This window comes from Rhodnius prolixus, unplaced genomic scaffold (genome assembly GCF_049639745.1).
Source record: "Rhodnius prolixus isolate KJV_2025 unplaced genomic scaffold, Rpr scaffold_5, whole genome shotgun sequence".
Lineage (NCBI taxonomy): Eukaryota > Metazoa > Arthropoda > Insecta > Hemiptera > Reduviidae > Rhodnius > Rhodnius prolixus.
Window position 1 is genome coordinate 20050806 of NW_027411624.1, and position 22878 is coordinate 20073683.

At 30.9% G+C, this 22878-nt stretch overlaps 1 protein-coding gene and 1 long non-coding RNA gene across 4 annotated transcripts in view; both read left to right on the forward strand.

The window, feature by feature from the left end:
• The first annotated feature begins 10 nt into the window (after nt 1-10).
• Nucleotides 11-836, forward strand: LOC141458869 (uncharacterized). Its single transcript, XR_012461233.1, has 2 exons — nt 11-210; nt 545-836. It is a non-coding gene; the product is annotated as an uncharacterized lncRNA (long non-coding RNA).
• Nucleotides 837-3071: 2235 nt separating this feature from the next.
• Nucleotides 3072-22878, forward strand: part of spen (spen family transcriptional repressor split ends) — a 187878-nt gene continuing 168071 nt past the window's right edge. For all 3 annotated transcript variants that reach the window (XM_074137403.1, XM_074137405.1, XM_074137404.1), the window contains exon 1: nt 3072-3603. In XM_074137403.1, coding sequence (XP_073993504.1) covers nt 3521-3603 — 83 coding nt within the window. In that variant the 5' untranslated portion in view covers nt 3072-3520. The remainder of the gene's footprint in view (nt 3604-22878) is intronic.

A 22878-nucleotide genomic window follows, 5' to 3' on the forward strand; every position in this document is an offset into this window, starting at 1 on the left:
GGTCGTATGAGGCGCCACAATTGATGTAAATGTGAATTTCAGCAATGGTTATCTTTATTTTTATTTTTGTAGATGGATAGTTTTGAATTTACTTTTGTTCCCACTAATTGATTTATTTGTAATCAATTTTTCATTCATTTTTATAATACGAAAAGAAAATTATTGGAATTGGTTTTGGAAAAATATAGAGTATAGAGTCCCTCTTGCAAGGTATTTTCATTAAAAATTAATTTAAAAAAAGTTGAGCGTTCTACCAGTAAAAGTGAAATGTAGCGTTTCAAATTTATGAGTATAATTTGATTCGTTTATTAAGTTAAGCATAGCTCGATTAGACGTTTAGCAGTCAAAATCTTAATATTCAATTCAAACTTTATTTGTATAAAGATACAATATATCTGTTACAAAGGAGTTCCAAGTTCATGTTTACTTTATAAACTTTGTACACTACAAGATCTTAATTTTAAAACTTTTTTTAAATAATTAAAAATGGCATACTTATTTTTCTCTTCAAAATTATTAATTAATTTTCAAAATTCTTCTTTAGGATTGTTATATTTGTTTACGTGGAGTGGGATTCTGAAACTTTCATAGACTGGGCAGCAATAAACAGGTGAATTAATGTTTTCGGCTCATTCTTATTACACATTAAACAATGATCTTTGGGTTTGATTGTATAAATTACATTATTGATTTTAAATTTAGTAATATAAGGGCCACCCAATCTTATTACAGAAAATATTCTTACAACTTGAAAATAAATGATTTTATCTAAATATTGTTAACCAACATTTTGTAATAAATTTTGAGAGTTCCAAAATATATTAAACATACTTTGATTTACTTTATTTAAATCTGTTAATTGCAAATATTTCCTGTACCTGTCTAAAATTATTGATATATTAGGTTTGTAATGCAAGCTCAAAATCTTAATATCTTAGCAATGTGTATTGTCACATTAAGGACAATCGTTCTTTGCTTTCCTGTCTCTGTATTGGTAGAATTGTTACTTTAATACTCTCACAGGATTGATCTAATGTGATAAACATCTCTATGAATGCATTCATTCACTTTTTCTTTTCGAAAGGATTCAGTTTCGTGATATTAAGAATTTTGTAGTGATCTGTGTAAGTTCTGAACTATAAACAAAAATCTAAACTAAACTACTAACCATTCATTTTTTTTTAAGAACAATTTTTTAGCACACCAATGCAGCTTTTATGCAATTCATCAATCTTGATCTAACTTTCTGGTAATGAATGAAATCTGAACGCTAACTGTAGAGTTTTGTGAATATATAGTTTTCGTGACCGCAAATTGTTAAACTTAGGATGGAAGATTTGTCTTAGCTTGAAGTCCAAGCATAGTTCTCCTCCATTTGGGAGATTATCAGCTTGTCATTATGAGGTTATTTAGTTTTCGGCTGTTTTTCTGACGACTTCAGGGAAGCAAGGTTTGTAGAGAGTAGATCAGGAAGACAATGCCATTTTGGTATATCAAGAATTTTATCTCTTATAGAGTAAAAGTAAATAATTGCTAAAGTTCGGTGTTTTTCAACATTAAAGCTTTATTCTGCAGTTTTGGACGATCAGCCTTCATACAGAACTGCCCTACAGGACAGTTTTAATGTTTGATGGTGTATTGTGTATTGCAAATTGATCAGCTCTATCTATTGTACCCCCACAAGTGCAAGATGAGACCCACAGCACTTTTAGTGGTGAAACAACTTACCGAAGCATTTCTTAGAAACTCTCTGGAACCGAATTCCCTCAACATTACCCTCTTCAAATGTTCTAAAGAAAGTTCCCCACAAGAGGATTCTAGGTAGAAGAGTCGCCTCTATCAATGGTAGAAACCAAGTTTTTCGGCAAGCGTTGGACTATCAGCTATTCCACGTCTCCAACGTTCCCTCGAAAGTCCTAAGGATAGTTTCCTTTTAACAAAAAGAGAGCCTAACTTTCCAGGACAGTTCTAGAAAGAAAGAGGAGCCGGTTCCCCTCGAATATCTTCCCAAGAATGGCCCCAAATTAATAGGACAGTAAACAGCTTTCCACCCATAGTAACTTAACAGGCAATATTTGACATCTTAAGGAATTAAAATATGGTTAAATTCTATTTTTCAGCGACTGTAGGTGCAGAATTATTGCCAACAACTTTTAATGTTATTTATTTCTCAGTCTGTTGAAAAAGGGAAAACTCAGAACCATTAATATTTTAACGCATTTTTCTAAACCCCAATATGTACCTATTTAAAAAATTTCATTGGAATTCTTATTTTGGGTTCCCTTTTACTTAACATGATTTTTCACCAAAAATGAGTGTTTAACAAAATCTTAGAGGCTCAAACGATAAGAAAGTGTTTAGAGTGAGAATCAAATTTTTCTGTCTTTAGTAAGTTATTTTTTGCATATTTTCAAAAATGATTATCAGGGAGAAAGAAATAAATATAATTTTCAGAACATTTGTTTTTTTAATTTTTATTTAAATGTGGAATGGTGGAAATATTAAGAATTACTATGATTAGTTTAACAAACTGCCACTAGATGGTGAGTAAGTGGTCACAATGGGTTATCTCAGTTCTACTTTGCAATCGTTATAAGAATTTATTAATTTTAAGACATATATTTATTGAAGTAGACAATGATAATAACATTACTAGCTTTCCTTGGAGTTTAAATTAAATTTTAAAACAAAAAGTTGCAGAAAAACTTCACTATAATAGGAACTGAATGTAAATAAAATATCACATCACTTCTTTATTGGTCTAAAGTTCAGTTTTTTACATAATAATAAAAAAAAAACAAATAGGTAAACTAAGATATTCCGCACATTTTCGTTCACTGTCACTATTAGAACAGAACCCAGAATTTTTTATTTTATTTTATTTTTCACTCTCAGTACCCCCACTTTAATTCCATTGGGACGGAGAAAGAATACAAAGCATTCATGTGTTTGAGTATTGGTGCGGGCTGTAATCTATACAACGTTGCCAGATTGTACACAGCACTGACAACCCCTACTTTTAAGAATGGACTGTTCCAAAGATGGCGGATGGCCCCGGGAAGCTCGCTGGTAAACAGACTAACCCATTCTAGGTCCTGTGCCCGAAGTGGAGTGTATGTCCAAGCTTTTTTCGTCATGCGTCCAATCTGTGAAGCAGTGTGTTGTTTAGTGAAGAAGTGTGTTACAAAATAGGCCACAAAAATCATCCTCAATTGGAAAAGTTATTTTTGTTCTGTTGGTTTTTTTTTGTTTAAATTTTTTTTTTTTTTCAATTTTTTATAAAGCAGTTGAAAAGGAGTATCATTTTCTTTAAAAAAAAGGAGGCATAGCCATATTTATTAAGGAGTTAAAAAAAGTTTTTTTTTTTTTTTAGCAAAAAAAAATCATTCCTTGGTTGGAAAAATTAAAGGAAAAAACGGTGAATACAATTATGTGTTCTGTGAGTGTTGTTTAAGTTTTAATTTAGTTTTGTGAAATGCAACGTGAGATCATAGGTCCCAAATGAAGAGTTCAGAACAAGATGGTTAGGGAGACTCGACACCTTTGGGTCGGAAATCTGCCGGAGAATATCCGCGAAGATCGTATAAGGGATCACTTCAAAAGGTTTGTTAATTCCCTTAATTTTATCTTGATTTTCTTAAATTTGATTAAATTATTTAAATTTTAGATAAACAGGAACCAAAAAAGGTAAGTCAGGAAAAAGTATGTTGTACCTGATTTTAATGTATTAAATATATACATAGATATGCACATAATTTATATAGTTTTTTGATTACCCCCTCCCATGACGTATTGTTCATTACAACCTTATTGTCTCATACAAGTTAATTATTTTTATTTTACTAATGAATAATTTTATACTTAGTAAGTTTTTTTTTAACAATTTTGTTTTCCTGCCTACACAACAGTTCAACTCTTGGTGAAAGTCATCCCTTTTTGTTCACCATCAAGGACTTGCCACGTTAGCAAATAACTGACCAACTGTGTTGTATATTACGTATACATTTTAAAACTTATGTATCTTAACTTTAGTTAGTTGAATTTTCTGATATTTAAAAGAGTTTTTATCATGAATTTATAGCATAAATATACCTTCTTTTATTACGTAATATTTGGTCATTATGTAATGACTAAAGTGTTATTAATGTTTCCCTTCCACAACCAGAAATTCTAATCAAATTATTATTATCTTTAATTTCTTCATTATTTTTAACAATTTTTTTTAAGTAATTATAATTGAGATGTTATCGATAAAAGAACTTATTTTGTCAGATATTTTTAATATCGTTTTAAATTTTATTTTTACCCCTAATTTCTGTATAATAAAATTAAAACAATTTGGCGTAAATTGTTATTATAACGTACGTCGAGTTGTTTGGGTTACAACCACTGCTAAAAAGGTCTTTGATCTGACATTTTCCAACTTTTTATTTATTTATTTTTAAAGTGGGGGATTGATGCGATTAAAAAAGATTATTTATAACTCCAATAATTTTCTTCTTTTTTTGACATTTGCGATTAACAATTCCGTTTTGTCATTAAAGTTCTATGAGATAATGCACCACCACATTTGAAAAAAAGACAATTTCGTTCTGCGGCATCTTAAAAAGAAAAAAATTATTTAACTGTTCATGACTTTTAATAAACTCGTTATTTATAATGCAAATAATTTTTTAGTTATATCTAGCATACTTTGTGGGGGAAATTGGCCTAGCTGTGCTTTTAAACTTTTAGTTAAGGTAAGACTTTTTTTTTCAATTCAATAACTATTTTTAAGTTCAAATACTCATTCAGTAGTTCATTTTTATTTTTGTTCCACCCACAAACTACTTAATAGTAACTTCTTTTGCATCAAATTTCTTTTGAGTTATAACCGGATATATACTTATTAAGATTTCGTGAGTTATAATCAATAAAAATATTAAATTTTATGATGTGAATACAATGGGTCAAAAAAAATAGAAAAATCACAGAAAGTTAAAACTTTTAATCCAGAAGTCTGTCTCTCTTTGGGAGTAGCTATTTTACTGATGAATGGATTTTGCAGTCTTTTAGGTATTTTCCAAAAAAAATACCACTTACTATTTTTATTATTATTTCATTTAGTAATTACGTGTTTTTATCGAGATGCACAATTTTTATTTAAAAGAAAACATTTTGAAACAGTTCTCTCGTCTAAAGGGTATGTTAGACTTTGCTCTTATACGCTATTTGAGTGAAATTTTGCATTATATTGTAGAATAATGTTAATGAAGATTAAATTTGCGACTAATATATCGAATTTTGAGCAAATATAATCGATAGGTCTTAATCTCCAACGTAGTATAATGATCAATTAAAATCGATTTTTAGGTTTCATTAACAAACATTAAAGCTTTTTATTTGTATTAACAAAACATTTTTTTTTTAAAAAAACTATAAATTAAGCTGTAAATTTATATTTAGTTTAATCCATAATATGGAATGTAACTGGAACCCATTCCAAAAAAAAAAAAAAACAACCGAAAGTACGTCATTGTTTAAAGAAGTTTTTTTTTTGCTGGGGAAGGGATTTTGTAAAAAAATTATCGTACGATTTCTAACAACTACCTACTACATTGTAGTAGTACTCGTGAGATACTGTTCTACGATCTAGGAGGCACTTATCAATTGTGATTTTTCTAAACAATGATTTTATTTTAAAAAGTGTAGAAAAGCCTTATTATCACAGTATGTATGATATATTTTTCAATATAATTACCGAAAAAAAAGGGTAACCCTCGTGTGACCTCTACAGTGCGGTCGATACCACCCAAGAGTAGTGGGAGGGATATACCTGTTTATATATAAATCCGCGTAGAACATAAAAATTATGATAAATCCATATTGTTTTTTTTTTTTTTTTTATGCGATTTATAAAAAAAATTCTTTCTAATAATTTTATATTATGTAAAAATCTGGCTCAGGCACTCTCATGACATTCTGTTACTACTATTCACAAAATTACTTTTAACTTTATCTTTTGTTTATTTATTTATTTATTAACTTTTAACTATTGTTTAATTTAAAAATTTTAAGATTTGTTTTTTTATTTATTTATTTTTTTATTTATTTATTTTTATATAACTTTTTTTTTTTTTTTTTTTTTTTTATTCTGCATGATTCTTGACTGCCAAAATCACTGTATAAATGATTTTCAGGGAGTTGCTTACAATTTAAAAAAAAATGTCTCTAGCTTTAAATTGGTATAATTGTAATTATTGTTGCTGCAGATTGGCTTCAGAATTATTACTGGTAGTTCTTGGCCTTTAGACATGTTCCAATTTTTACTATTATTATGAGTTATTATATGTGTAATTTGTGTTTCTAGTGTTATTTTGTTTGTTTGTGTTGTTTTTGTTTTCGTAAAGATGGGACAGCAAGACATTTTTTAACAGACATAGAAAACTGACGTGATGGGCAATTATTACTTGACTTGTACCGGAACTTTCTTGCTGTTTGCTTTTCTATTTTGTATTTTTTTTTTTTCTTCCCACATAATAATTGTTAATTCCAGCTAGACAATTCCTTATGATACCTTTTTTTTAAATTAATTTTTACGATCAAAAAAATTTACTAATTAATTTCGAAATGGTCTTTCGAAAGCTGACAATGGAAAGGTGCCAGTGTTCAAAAAAATCCAAATAAGTAGTCGAAGTACTACCAAATTACTAAATTGATTTTTCACATTTTCTTTGATTTTTTTTTCATGCCTTCAAAATTTCTTTATACATGGTCGTTTTGTATTTTTTTTTTTTTTTTTTTTAGCAAATTCGTTTTGAGGATTTTGATAATCCAGCTGCTAGCCCCTTAGATTTTCTCTTCCTAGGTAGCTTCTTACTGAACACAGTCCTGAGGCCGCCATTGTAAGTTCCAGCCTCCAATAACCTCTTCAGTTGTTGACGTGTCTTATCAACAAACAAAAATAAAATATTAAATCTTTAATGATAAAAATTTAAACCAATTTGCTAATTTTTGTTCGTGTAGAAAGACAGAAATAAATTTACTAGCTTCTAGATTTACACATAATAGGTTTAAAAGCTTTCTGTAGCAAAAGTATAATCTACTTTGACCTGATTTTCCTGTTTTGCCTTTTTGGTCTGGAAATAGATTTCTAAAAGCTGATATTTATCGATCGAGGTCAATTATTTATGTCGTTGTGTCTTTTTTTTCCCCCATCTACTTTTCTTCAGTCTTCTTTTGATTTATTTATTTTATTAAAATCTTTTTTTAAGTAATTACTTATAGTCATTGTGAATGGAATTATTATTTACAATTAAAGGGGTTGCAATCTTTTTTACTTTTTTTTTTGTTTTTGTACAGAATTACCTGTTTTGGTAGTGAGTAATGGTATTGTTTCAGTGACGTATCATGGACCTATCCACCCAGTCTTCTTTGCTATTTAATTAAATATTCAGTACAGTTGTTACTAAATTAATCATACCTTTGTTTTTTACATCAACTACGGCTCTTTGATCTTAAGCCTCATAGTAAATTAGAAATGTATTTTGCTCATAATTTTCAATTGGAAATTTTCTTTTTTAAAATCCATTCTTCAGGGCTTGAGTCCGAAAATAAACTATGCTGAAGCTAAAATTTTACATTTTTGATTTTTGTCTAACCAGAGGACTCCTCGAGACTATTTTCTTCTTCTTCTTCTTCTTCTTAACTGGCGCTACAACTCATGCAGAGTCTTGGCCTCCTCAAGACGTGCCCGCCAGGCGTCTCTTTGCTGCGCAGCCGCCCTCCAGTTTCGGGAACCTTAGCAAAGATGCAGCATCCTTTGCCATACTACTATCCTCCCAGCGCAGCTTTGGCCTGCCTACCCTCCTGGATCCTTGCATATTTCCTTCCAGCACTTTCTTAGGAATCCTCGAGACTATTTTAGCTATCAAAATTCTTCAACCACTTTGAGTGGTTCGTTTCCCCCAACTTTTTAATTTTTTTTTTTTTTTTCAAAATTGACTTCAGGATTCGTACTGAAAAAAACCCTAATTTCATTATCATGTTTTTTTTTTTTTGTACAATATTCAATTGGATTAATCCAAAATTCTGCGTTTGAAGCAAATTTCAAAACAGAAAACCACTTTTAATAATTCATTTTTTTGTTTTGTCCATTGACCTTTTTCTGGGTCATTCTCAAAAAATAAAATAAGTTTCCAACAATTTTCTCTAAATTTGTTGCAAATAAAAAAAACACGAAAGCTATACTTTCGAGAGAAAAATTATAATATCTTTTAAAATTTTGAGATGAAAAAAAATACAGGGTGACCAGAGTTATATGATCCACCCACTTTTTTTTTTAACGGCGGGAAATTTCGAAAAAATAAAAAACACGTATTTAATCATTTTTAGTCTCTAGTTTATTTTCAGTGATTGACCCATTTTTTTTAAACCCCTGTATCTCGAGATACAGCATCCAACTTTTGTTTTTCAAATGGAACGTTATATTTTTTTTTGCATATTTTTATAGTATTTGAGCTCCTAAAAAAAAACCCAAAAAAATTTTGGAAATCGGTTAGGCTTTTCAAAAGTTATGGTAATTTAAAATATGAAAAATAAACTTCAGTTTATTGCCAAAATTACGTTATTATTTTTTAAGGAATCTGTTCAAACTGGGCACAATCAACGGATAGGCAAACCAAAACTCTGGTCTCCCACGCTTTGCTTGTAGCAGCACTTATGGTAGCGAAGTCAAGATCTAGGCAGGCTAGAGATGCTGTATCTCGAGATACAGGGGTTTAAAAAAAAATGTGTCAATCACTGAAAATAAACTAGACTAAAAATGATTAAATGCGTGTTTTTTATTTTTTCGAAATTTCCCGCCGTTTAAAAAAAAAGTGGGTGGAGCATATAACTCTGGTCACCCTGTAGAATAATATAATGATTAATGTAGAACGTCGAAAATTTTTTAGTGCGAGTAATTTTCTTTCAAGTATTCCCGCCAGTTTTTCCGCTAATTTTTTGAGGATTTTTCTTTTTTTGTAAATCAGTTTTTAATGAAAAATATATATTCAGTTTACTAAGTTATCGTTTCAATTTAGTTTTCTAGGTATATGGTCAGTTTTTCATTAGCTTTTAACCCTTTTTTAAAACTTTCAAAATATTTATTTCCGTTAGAAATACAGTCTCGATAATTAAACTTGTAATGTTACTTTTTTTCTAATTAAAGGAACAGATTTAATACGTATATTTAGGGAGAGGATGCACAAAATTATTGTTAAGTTTGACTTTTGTAAAAATTGCATATTATGCAATTTCTTTTTTTTTCAGTTCCAAATACTTTATAGAGTAATGTGTTAGGATGAAAAGTTAAAGAGCAAGGTGGCTGTGGTAAGGAAGGTAGAAGTTTTGTTTGTACGCATGCGTACTCAAGGTGACCCAAAACGGTCGATACACCTCCTTTTATACATATCTACACGTCATAGCACACTGAATAGCCGAAAGAGTTCAGTCCAAAAGATTTTTTCCTCTCTCTCTGGCACATCCCCCCACAATAGTAACTTTTGCTCGTACGCGCGCGTGCGTTCATCTCCTATTCTAACTTTTCCGCATTTTTATCAATTATTTATTTTTTTTAATAATTCGAACATTTTTACCCCTAATTTTTTTATATTTTTATTATTATTATTTACTTTTTCTTACTTAGTAACTGTACAGATTTTACCAATTTTTGTGTTTTCATTGGGCAATATCTTTTTACATGATCTGTTGAATTCGAATTTTTTTTTTTTTTAAATTCTACTAACTGTAACTCAAAAACCCAAAAAATTGCAGAAAGAGAAATAGAGGCCAAATAAAATGAATCTATTACACATGGTCGAATGGCGTGTTCACTTACATAATTCAATAATCTAACGTAATACACATGCCGTAATGTAATATCGAATGGGAACAAATTTTTATCAAATTATATCTAAATATACATTAAAAAAAAAAAAAAAAAAAATCATTATTCTGAAATAAGAGTTTTTTAAAAAAAGGTTATCTATTCTCTGAAATTGTATACTTTAAATAACATTTATTTCTCATTTAATTAAAAATCCGTATTTGCATATACTGTATACATCACAACGTGTTAGTTGTTCAGGGCTAACGGTATCTCTACCTCCTCTCTTCATAACAAATTAAAGGAATAACATAAATAATATTCGCATTAGAATTAATTTTAAGGAGAGGTTCTGAGAGATATAAATTTTCTCAGAATAGTCCTATTATTATTATTAGTGAATCAGTTGTTACCAACATAATTTCAAAATATATTATTATTAAATCATTTAAAGTTCTTATTTTTATTTATTTCTTATATTATTATTGTTAGGGTTCAAGGGGGAAATTAAAAATAGTATTAGTATATATATATATAACAACACAATAAACAATATGTATTATACAGGGTGATCCATTTAATGTTCTTATTTTTATTTATTTCTTATATTATTATTGTTAGGGTTAAAGGGGGAAATTAAAAATAGTATTATATATATATATATATATATATATAACAACACAATAAACAATATGTATTATACAGGGTGATCCATTTAATGTTCTTATTTTTATTTATTTCTTATATTATTATTGTTAGGGTTAAAGGGGGAAATTAAAAATAGTATTAGTGTATATTATATACACACCCTGTATATTATAATTATAATATAGTTTACTGTGTTGTTTGTTGTTATATATATATATATATATATATATATATATATATATATATATAAAGCGGAATTTCGAAAAAAATTCACTAAGTAAACTATATGTTTTTTTTGGTCTAGTTTTCAAATTTTCCTCCCCCGTTTCAATATCCCTAATATTTGTTTAGATATTTAAGATCAAAGTTACAATTTTTATCTATTCGTGAACGGTTTTTTTTATGTAGTTTTCATAATCATGGTCAAAACCAGTGAACCCCAATCAAGTTTTTGGCCGTAACTCCGCGAAAAATAAAGATACAGCATCGGGGGTGGAAAATTTGAAAACTTGACCAAAAAAAAAACATATAGTTTACTTCGTGGGTTGTTTCGAAACTCCGCTTTCCTAAAAAGTTGTTAGCGATTGGTGCGTTTTAAATGGATCACCCTGTATATTATAATTATAATATAGTTTACTGTGTTGTTTGTTGTTTACAGGGTGATCCATTTAAAACGCACCAATCGCTAATAACTTTTTAGGAAAGCGGAATTTCGAAAAAACCCACGAAGTAAACTGTTTGTTTTTTTTGTTTTAGTTTTCAAATTTTCCACCCCCGTTGCTGTATCTTTATTTTTGGCGGAGTTACGGCTAAAAACCGGTTTGGGGTTTCATAAGGACCACTGGTTTTGGCAATGATTATGGAAACTACATAAAAAAAACTATGAAAAATGACGTTAATCCCGTTTTGATATCCCTAATATTTGTTGAGATATTTAAGATCAAAGTTACAATTTTTTCTATTCGCGAACGGTTTTCAATATTAATTTTCCACCAGAAATACACGTTTTGGGAGGTCCTCTGACAGCAAAAAAATGTTATTAGTGACGCAAAGTAAAAAAATAATAATCATTGAAAATGTTAAAACATGTAGTGTAATGTAATGGTTGTGGGTGAATCAGTATAAATTTGTTTTATCATCAAATAAAAGAACCGTCACATCAGAATAATGTACCCCGAATGCAAGATTTCTTGACCTATGATTAAGGTAAGAATGTCTTGCCAGGATATTGGTCTAGTAGTCTTGAGCGAGGCTTTGTAAGTGGGAGATCCCCAGTTCGAATCGCGCGAATGCAGTCATAATACTTAAATAATCATAATACTTTTTTAAATAAAGTCTAGTCATACGCGGGATTCGAACTGGGGATCTTCCACGTACAAAGCCTCGCTCAAGACCACTAGACCAAGACCCGCCCATCCCTGGCAAGACACTCTTACCGTAATCATAGGTCAAGAACTCTTACATACTGGGTGCATTAAAATGATGTGATAATTGCTTCTATTTGATGATCAAACAAATTTATCCCGATTCACCCACAACCATTACATTACACTACATGTTTTAACACCTTCAATTATTTTTTTTTTTTTTTACTTTGCGTCACAAAGATAACATTTTTTGCAGTCAGAGGACCTCCCAAAACGTGTATTTCTGGTGGAAAATTAATATTGAAAACCGTTCGCGAGTTGATAAAATAGTAACTTTGATCTTAAATATCTCAACAAATATTAGGGATATCAAAACGGGATTAACGTCATTTTTCATAGTTTTTTATGTAGTTTTCATAATCATTGCCAAAACCAGTGGTCCTTATGTAATCCCAAAGCGGTTTTTAGCCGTAACTCCGCGAAAAATAAAGATACAGCAACGGGGGTGGAAAATTTGAAAACTAGACCAAAAAAAACACCAAAAAAATAGTTTTCTTCGTGGGTTTTTTCGAAACTCCGCTTTCCTAAAAAGTTGTTAGCGATTGGTGCGTTTTAAATGGATCACCCTGTATATTATAATTATAATATAGTTTACTGTGTCGTTTGTTGTATATAATTTTATTATCATATTATTTCCCCCTTTAACCCTAACAATTATTGTTATTATTATTACTACTACGAAATTTAGAATAAATCCTTGAGCATTGTATTATTGAATAATTACTCGTACTAAAATTCCCTTCAACCCAGGATCAACACTGCAAATATTGTCTAAAATTTTACATAACCTACAAAAAACCTTAATCAATAACCACGCCATTTCCTTTTTTTTCATTATCAATTTTATTTATCAAAATTTCCAATTTTTTTCTTTAATTTTTCTTTAATTATCTGCGTAATTATCATGATTAAAATTTTGTTTAAATAATTTCAAGAACAAATGTCAATTATTTATTTTATTTTTCTAAAAACTTTGTTTTTTACACAAGATGGTTGTTTTATTCAATAATTTGATTAATTTAAAAAATAAAAAAAACTTTCGCTTAATTACATTAATCACGATTTTCAGTTTAATGTAACAGATGTTGGTTACGTACTGATGAATAAATCGAAATGATTCAGCGGTATTAACATTGCGTCACTCTAATGGAGTCTTAAGAGTCAGAAGAATATAGACACGGTGGTACCTAGCTGAACATGTTGTTGTACAAGAGGGAGGGGGGACGAATGGCGTGATTAGTGTTTGCGTGACTTAGTGCCCTTAAAATTGGGCAGGTCTAAGTTTGGTCAGACCCCGGTATGGGTTGTACGGCTTGTATAACCCTGGCGCGCCCCTGTGTCACGATATGCTTGATTTTTAGTTCTACAACTCTTTACTACCTTTACTGTTGTTTTCGTCATCATACTCTATGCTTCACAATATGCGGATAGTAATGCAGAATTTGTACAGTTTAATATTATTCGACATTTAATGTTTTAGTCAATAGAGAAAGGGTGGTTATTTTAATATAGCTGAAGTTAATCTCCAATTTTAGATTAGTAAAACTTGCATCTAAGGAACTCATATTAGAATTTTGAGAACCTGTTGTTAGAGAATCTCATTCTACAAAAAACTCTCGGGAGAATTAGAATTTTGCAGAGAAATCTAAATTACATTTTCTAGTTACAAGGATGGGCAAACTTTTTTTTAGGAGCGGGCCAAAAACTAAAAAGGTAAAATTTTGACGGGCCATAATTATTCTTTTACTTAAAAAAAAATACAGTGAGTAAGTAAGCCATTTTTATAATATCAAAATTAAACTAATGCAAAGTATGAAGCTACATTTTGATAATAGTTCCGCCATAATTTGGTCCAAATTGTGACGTAGTTATTCTTAAGAGTGGACTGTGGTGGTTCATTCGTCAATCTATTTCTGAGCACAGCTTTTTCTAAGTTTTTAAATTGAATGAAAATGTAACTAAATTGCACAAATTCTCTTGAGCACGAGATATTAAATTTGAAAAAACTGCATTTCCACAAGCCCTTGTAGAACTCTTAATTTTGGAACATTTAGAAATAATTGTTTGCTTTTGATTATTAGATTGTGGTGTTCAATTAATTCAAGCTGCAATTTCACTACTTCTCAGTTTAAATTCGCAATATTACCCCAATTTTTTAACTCATACTAAAATCTTGAATTTTTACATTGCCAAGTGTAATCATTATTTTTAAGTATTATAAAATATGCGACGGGCCGGATTGAACCTTTCACTGGGCCGAAGTTGACTCGCGGGACGTAGTTTGCTCATCACTGGTCTAGATTGTTAATTTAAAAAAAAAAAAAAATTAGTAGCATTTCAGTGATAAAAACAAAACAGATTCTACAAAGCTAAAGGTCTCTGTCATTCAAAAAATATATAATAATTATTCAGAATAATCTAATGTTTATTTCTAATATAGGAATAATCTAATCTAATATATGTGGTCTAGTGGTCAAGAGATTGGATTTGTGTGTGGGAGATCACCGGTTCGAATCCCGCGTATGGCAACTTTTTATTTGTCAGAAAAAAATTCTATATAGTAAACTATGAGCTTCCTAATTGGTAGTTATAGAAAATTAAGCCCCTCCTGAAAAAATTAGGTGATTAATTTACTTAGTCTGTGTCACCATTAGAAAGCTTTAGCAAAAGTGTGTTAAAGCAGTCAATAAAACAATGGGTAATCAATCAATCAATGAGAGATAGTTTGCTGGGGGACATTGCACTCTGATATCGCTGACTAACTCTAGCTTCCTTTTGATATACGTAAAAGTCTAAGCCAATTGTTATTTTTCTTGAGTCTGAAAAAGTAGGTTTTACATAAACTACAATATTAACTAAAAAAACTAATAATTTTGTACTCAAAATAAGCAGATAGGACAGAAGATACACCAATCTTACATATAACAATGCAAAAAATATTATGATTGTCAATAAGCCCTGAAGATTATCTACTCCGTATGTCGAAAACTGGACAGTAACAACAAAATAATTGACTAAAATTGGCAGTTTAAATATAAAATTAGTTTTTGTCTAAGAAAATATGAAATTTATTTTAAATAAATTACGCAGTTGGACATGTGTAATTGCTACACATTATAATGTGTAAATATTTTGGCGAATAAATATCAATATGATAAAAGCGGATATGAGTTTTATTTATACATAAATAACACACACACTGATCAACAAACAGATGGTCTGTTAAGTTTGTTATATGTGCCCTCTCTCTGTTATTGTGAGGAATAGTTGAGGAATATCAAGGACAAGTACTGTTCACTTTATTCGGTCAGTTATCGTATACACTTTTGTAAATTTAAAATATTAAATAAACACAGTGAACTTATTGTGTAGCTGTTAGTTACTTTTATTGGACACGCAAATTATCCGTAGAACAGTTTTATATTTTAGGTATAAATGCTATGTATACCACACATTTACTTAAGGCGACTTCAGTAAACTATTCATTACTTTAAATATAGTTGACCTTGTATAAATTGTGTACGGTTTAATCCCCTCTCTCTTTCAAGCCATTGACTAGTTTATAAAGTGTGTTTTGTCAGTGTGTGATATTATAAGCCACGTCCCTTTATGGTAGCCCAAGCTGCTGCTGTTATAGTGAAGTTCCCTTTACCATTTTACACTCGCAGCAGACTATAGTCCCCAAGGTAAAATCAGCCGCCAGACAGTAGTTGAACTCTCCTCATTCCCCCTTTGCGAATATATTGTTACTATTCTTTCCCTTCTTTATTTAGACTGGCAGATGTTCTTAGTTATTGCTGCTGATCGATTCATTTTTCTGAATTCCATTATATATATATCGTCCAGCTCTACCATTTATTTGTGCTCGCTGCAGTTTTGGTTGTGATACTTGCACCAAAGTTTTATCCCTATTAATTGAAGAATATTCTTACTGTCATTTCATAAATTTTAGTAAAAGAAATAAAGCGATCGAGTCTTAATTATTTTGAAATCTAATTATCCATTTTAAGATCACTGAGTCTACAAAAAAATCAGGAATTTAGTGTATTCCTTCCTTTATATAATTATACAAATCGCTATAGGATTTCTTGTAATCATAATCTACTCCTATAAGTAGGTATATTTCTTAAGATAAGCAGGGGAGAGGGGGCACATTTGAACAGAATTTACATTTTCTGTTACAGTTGGTACTTTAAATACATATCTACATATTTTTAATTTAAATTTTTTGTGTCAAATGTTAAAATCTGCCCCACTGGTGGGGTAGCTTTGAACACAATTTAAAATAGAAATAAATGATATTACTTTACTCTGAATCTATCTACCTTCTATCAGTTATTTCTCTCATTACCACATTAATTTCTCTTTTAAACCACTGAAATCTAGTTCAAAAATCAAGAATGACTCAGTTCGGCGTGTTATACCCGAAGTGTGATGGGTTTAGGAAGTTTGAACAAAATATTCGGTTTGTTGCGCTTCTTAATGTAGGTTCGGACCACTTTCCCCTTCTCTGCGATTAAACAAAAAAAAGTCACAAACTTTGCAGGTCGATAGGGCACATTTTAATTGTTACGTTGAAATGTGCCCCCTCTCCTTCCATTATAATATAATATCCGAACACTTTTTTTGCAAGCAAATAGATTTTTGTAAATACTAGGTTTAAAAATACGAATTCCAAATGTTAATATGGACTAACAATACTTACACCTTGTCCACTACAATCTTCACAATACACTTCCAAAGCTGCAACCAAAAATTTCACTTCCACCTTACAAAATAAAACAATTCCTCAATTCTGACTTTACAAACAATGAAAACGAAGGGAAACTTTATCGATAATATAGCTAATTATCCAAAAGGGTTTTCATTTATAGTTACAATGAAACTTCCCCCTAAGCACTGTATAAGGTCTTCCCCCAAAAGCAGTCTTCCGATTTACCTTCATTTCTTAGCATATCTTCGAGCATTCCCTCGTGATATATCTCAGCTCCAGTAAAATAAACCTAGTGCTGGCAAAACGGGGTATTCATCTATCTCCTAGGTTTTCTTATTATCCAATTCAGTAACTAAGGACTCACTGTTCATCGTATTTTTGTAAAAAATGGGTGTACCTTTAAGCACGTAGTCGCTAACTAGTGTTAGCCCATCTAAAAACCTCAGTACCAATTCTTCTTAGGATGGTTTCCTTTTGTGCCTCAATCCTGCTTACCTAAACACTAAAGGGACTTTTCTATTTTTCTCCTGATTTGATGCATTTCTTCGCCAGTAATTGTGACCAGTTTTGAGAGAGACCATGTTTTCTAAAGTGATTTAAGTAAAGTAATTGCCTATTTTTACTTATTTATTTGCTTTACGTCCAAACTACTAATTAGATGTAGTGGACGGAGGCGACTAGCAAACATACTTTACTGTAAATTTTATTTATTAACCTTTAAATAAAATCCAAGGCCTAAGACCGGAAATCGAACCCAGTACCACAGTGCATATTAGCTTTACAGGTCTCGCCTTTAACCGCTCGGCTACCGTGGCGCCTGTTGAGAGGGCAAAATGAATTGCATTAATGAGGGAGACAATTTAACACAGAACTTTTTTGTTTTGCATGTACCTTATCCTTGAAAAAAAAACAAAAAAAAATTATATCTATATTCGTATGTACAGAAAATTAAACATTTACTTAGAATTTCTTGTGTGCCCACCTAATTTAGCTACAGTATCCGTTTACTTGGCGCCATTTCAGCGGCAACTCCTTCAGCAAGCAACGGATATTAGAACAGTACACCTGGTAGGCGTGTCTGTCTACCGCGTGCCTCCCAACTGCGCATACATTAATTAAAATTAATTGTATATCAATTTGAAAATATCTTATAATTAACTAGAAATGTTCTATTCACATTTAATGAAACCTCACGTCACATGGTTAAATTTCTAAAATCAAATTCTCTTAAACGAAAATTTGAAATATCGTTTGAAAAATATTAACCACTATCTAAGAGGATTACTGGATCTAAAGTTTAGTAATAAATAAATAAATCATTACGGAAATTAGCAATATTATATTTTTGTGGAAAAGAATCGAGTCACCAAAAACGATGCTCTGTTTTGCTGGTGAATTGAATTTAAAATGAATTTTATTATTTATATAATGTTTAGTGAGCGTAATAATGTTGATGTAGTCTTTTTTTTAAAAAAAACTAAGCTGGCGTTTGTTTTTATTCCTCACGGTTAACGCTGCTAAAATTGGCTAAATAGATGAGGCTAGCCATCAGTATATTATTGGCGTAAATTTCCAGCATTATGCTGTAATGAACATTTGATTCTAACTTGGAACACGTGGCACTTCATTACGTATTCATAATACGTGGAAGGAGTGCTGTAACTCTTGCCACGTGGCAATCAAAAGTTTTCTATATTATTAAAAGAAAATAGAGCATGTAAAATAATAACTGGAGTTTTTTATTTTTATTTTTTTACTTTGCACAGCTGACCGCCGGACAATGTTCTCTCGTTACATGTACAATACTGTCCATCACCGGGTAGTGAGCGTCTAGGAAGAGAAAATTAAAGAGCCAGCAACTGGATTCGTTCGAAATCTCCGCGTCGGAACCTAGCTGTTTGATAATTAACGTTATAATTATAAAGGTAGAAAGAATTATGCCAATTTCAGTCATTCTTTTTAATTTATTTTTGCCAAGCTTTTGACCTAGGGGGCTAGGTTAATTTTAGTCAAGGCTTATGCTTTTGGCTATATATATATATATTTTACACTGCTATATGTAAGAAGGTTGTGCCTTCTATCCGGTCAGGTTGTATATCTTAGGCAGGACTGAAAACAGAAGACACTCCATCCTTAGTTGTAATAATGTAAAAACATATTGTAATTGACAATAGCATAAGATCCGAAGAAGATCTTAGTCCCAAGGTCAAAAGTTTGACCAAAAAAAATTAAAAAGAATGACTGAAATTGGCAACATTTTCATAAATCTTGCCAATAAATAAATTTACCTTTATTTTCATAAATTAGTATAAATATGTAAATTATTTGCGCATGCTTCTGGGCTATTTATAGTGTATATACTAAAACACTCCCCCCCACACATTCATTATACTACGCATACACTGGCACACTGAAATTCACTCATAAATACTTAAAGTTTAAGATTCCTCCTTATATGGCCATTGCCTATCCAAATTTATTATGAGTGTTGTAGCGCCATTTTTTATTTTCTAGGTTAGCAAATAGCTGGCGTGAATTTGCAAATCGATATCAGTAACACTTCTTTACTAAGAGTGCAGAAGTTACTCCGAATATCGGATTTATCTGTGGCGTGTTGTAAACAGGTCGTGGCAACTATTTACTAGAGGCGGAATAATTTCCATCAAAATTTTAATTATCCATAGAAATCTAAATTATTTAAGCAGAAATACGGGGAATTGTTTGTAAAAATATTTAAAGAGCGATCTTTTAGTCCTAAATCTTTTTAGTCTTTTTTTAATCCTAAATCTTTGAGTACTTTTTTTTTATTGCGCGCAAGTGAAAAAAGACAATAATCTATAATAAAGTGTGCATTAAATTTTTGTTTTACTTTTGTTAAGCTTCGCCTCCTTAATACTTGACTTAACAACATTAATCAAGAAATGGACACCTGCGCAAGTGCAGAAAGCTGTGGTAAAGCGTCAACCTTTGGTATAATTCTTGAACGTTCAGGCTTTGTTTTATTCGTAGAGTGCTTAATTCAAAATTCGTTCTTTATCAAAGCTTCATGTGCCCAAATTTAAGTAGTTTTAGTTTAGTTTAGTTTTTTTTTTTTTTTGGCAATGCTTTTAATGGATAAGTTGTTATAGCTTATTCCCAGCTATACTAGTTGTTAGATGAACCGAAGCATAGTTTCGGTTGTTTCAGTTATCTACTTTTTGGAACAGAAGTTTTAAGAAGTTAGCTAGTTACATGAAGTATTACAGAATACGTACAATGTCCTCTTTTCACAAAAATTATTTTGGGTAGACCCAGCCTTGGATCGTAAAGAGTAGCTTCACTAATTAATGGGATAATGTGTAATTCAACCTTTAAATCCAGTCTCTTGAAAGTATTTCACCCTAAATTTGGTACCTATTGCATATAGCGTATTGACAATATTATTTAAAGCTTATTGATATCATCTTTGGTTGTACATGTTTATGAAGCTGGATTGGTAGACTAAATGGCGGCACCATCTTTGATTTTTCGTAGTAAACTCTGAGTGTGTGGGCAGTCATTTTTTAGTTTAATTTTTATTTAAATGATGAAAATAGAAAATGATGTAAAATATCGCCTGAGGTAGTATAACACCTGACCCCTATTCACCTTGAAATTAATATAAATAAAAAAAAATATATCTCTTTTTCTGTTGATGACGACATTGGTTGAATAGGAAGGGGAATATAAAATAATTTATAGGCTGCCTGTAAGTCGCGCTAATCATAAATACTCTTCTTTCTTATCCACTGGAATTGTAGAAATCTGCTAAAACATGTGACTTCCTGTTAAGATAACTTTGGGTTTTACTTTGTTATCTAAAAATTTATCACCCCTTTAGTTACACTCTATTCTACAGTGCGCTTTCTATTTTTAGGTGTTATTTTTTTTTTTTTGCTAATGAAGTTAAGTTTTGTCGCTGTTAATGATTTACTTTCTCTGGCAATTGAAGATAAGGCAAAGTGTGGCGATAGTTCCTGATGTTCAGAACTGCATGTTGCTCTCTCTCTTTCTCTGTTGTCTCTTTTTTTCTACATAACCCTAATGAATGGAATTTTATTTTTTTTCTTCACTTGTTTCATACATGTCTGTTTAATTCTTCTTTAGTTTATTACATGTCTGTTATTTTCTCGTTTAGTATATTACATGTTTGCTTAAATTTACTTTAGTATATTAAATGTTTACTTAATCTCCTTTAGTATATTTCATGTCTGTTTAATTCTTTGTGTTTTATATGTTTGCTTAAATCTCCTTTAGTACATTTCATTTCTGTTTAATTCTCCTTTAGTATATTACATGTTTGCTTAATCTCCTTTTGAATACATATTTCATGTCTGTTAAATTCTCCTTTAGTATATTAACATGTTTGCTTAATCTCCTTTAGTATGTTTCAAGTCTGTTTAATTCTCCTTTAGTATATTACTTGTTTGCTTAAATCTCCTTTAAAATTATATAGTTACATAAAATTTTACGACTTTAATAAAATGTGATACACAAAACTATCAGTGAAGTTAGTGTTAATTCAACTAATTTATTTATTTTATTGATGGTAAATATTATTAATAAATGCAATAATTTTTACTTTGTTTACTTCTTATTCATATAAGGATTCACCGGAATCTTTTATGAAAATTAATTTTAGTAGAGTTCTAGCGGAGGGGGGATTACGTAGGAATTTCCTCTAAAGTGCTATTTCTGCGGTTTTACAACTTATATTCTATAATTTTAGAGTAACGTAATCAGTTTTTTTTTGTGACTGATTCATAGTGTGAAAAGAATGTTCCATCTTATTTTGTTATATATTTTTCCAAGTTTTCAACTCGGAGACTTAGTCATGTTCAAGGTTTTGAAACCTTGAAATTATTACAATTGAGTATTACATGATTAAGTTTGTATTGTTATCGTGGTAGACTTACATCATTATAAACTATCTTGTTAAACCCAAATGTAACCTTCTCTACCAAATATGTTTTACAGCCATGTGTATGATCTAATTCCTAGTTCGAAAGCTTGGCAAAATAATTTTTTTTTTTTTATATCTTTTATTTGGAATTTACACCTGCACTCGTGCAGTACAATAAGTAAATATGCTGTGCGTACAATAAAAATGGCGTGGCAATCATGAATGATGATCATCCAGTGATGACCATCATTAGTCTACCAGTTGGTCACGGGGCCAACGGCGCCTCAGCCGTCTTCGGGGGTTGGAGGGAAGTGTGGTTGAGAATAGGTTTGCAGCTAAAGGATTAGGGTGAAATGATAGTTTTTGGTGGAATGTGTTGTAGCGGGTTTTGGCAAGTTCTGGTATAAATGGAATGTTGAGGTCTGTGTGTATGGAGTGGTTACTGACATAAAAGGGAGCGTTTACAATGCGGCGGAGTATTTTAGATTGGAGTGTTTGTAATCTGTTGATGTTAGATCGTTTAGCTGTCCCGTAAAGTTCAAGTCCGTAAGTCCATATTGGAGCAAGAAGGGAAGTGTACAGTCGACGCTTGTTCTGTAATGTTAATTTTGAGCGTTTGTCCAGTAGTCTAGCAAGGAGTTTGTATCGTTTGTGTAATTCAGCCCGTTTAAGTCTCGTATGAGGGTTCCAAGTTAGTCTTTTGTCTAGGTACAGTCCAAGGTACCGCACATGGTCGGCTGGTGGGATAGGAGTGTTATATAAGAAGACAGGTCCAAGAGTTGTTCGTTTGAGTGTGAAGACTATGTGTTTGGATTTGTTTGGGTTGATTTTTATTCGCCATTTTTGTAGCCAGGGTTCTAGTGAGTGAAGGTGAGATTGTAGAGAGCGGATAGCGAAGACAGGATCAGTATGTGTGGAGAAAATAAATTTAAAAAATATTTTTGAAAATGGTAGTAATTTAATTTTTCTTCTTTCTTTTAAGTACTATCATTGTGAATTAGATATGACTCTAAAATTCTGAATTTACAGAAAGACTGATGTAAAATTTGAAATTTGAGGCCACTTGAGTTTTCCATTAGATTTATAGTAAATTATTCCAAACTTCTGTAGACCAGCGTGCGTACTACTGCAGTCAGTCTAGTCTGGTAATTTTATCAACCCCCCCACCACCCTCCACCACATCATGTGGAATCAACTAGTCGTTTTCTCTTAGAAGTTGTGTGTATATGTGGCCTTCTTGTTGACGTCATATCCCGTCTGATAGTGTTAACTTAGGGAATATTAATGGATTATTTATGTTGTTTTTAGTATGAGCAGTTTG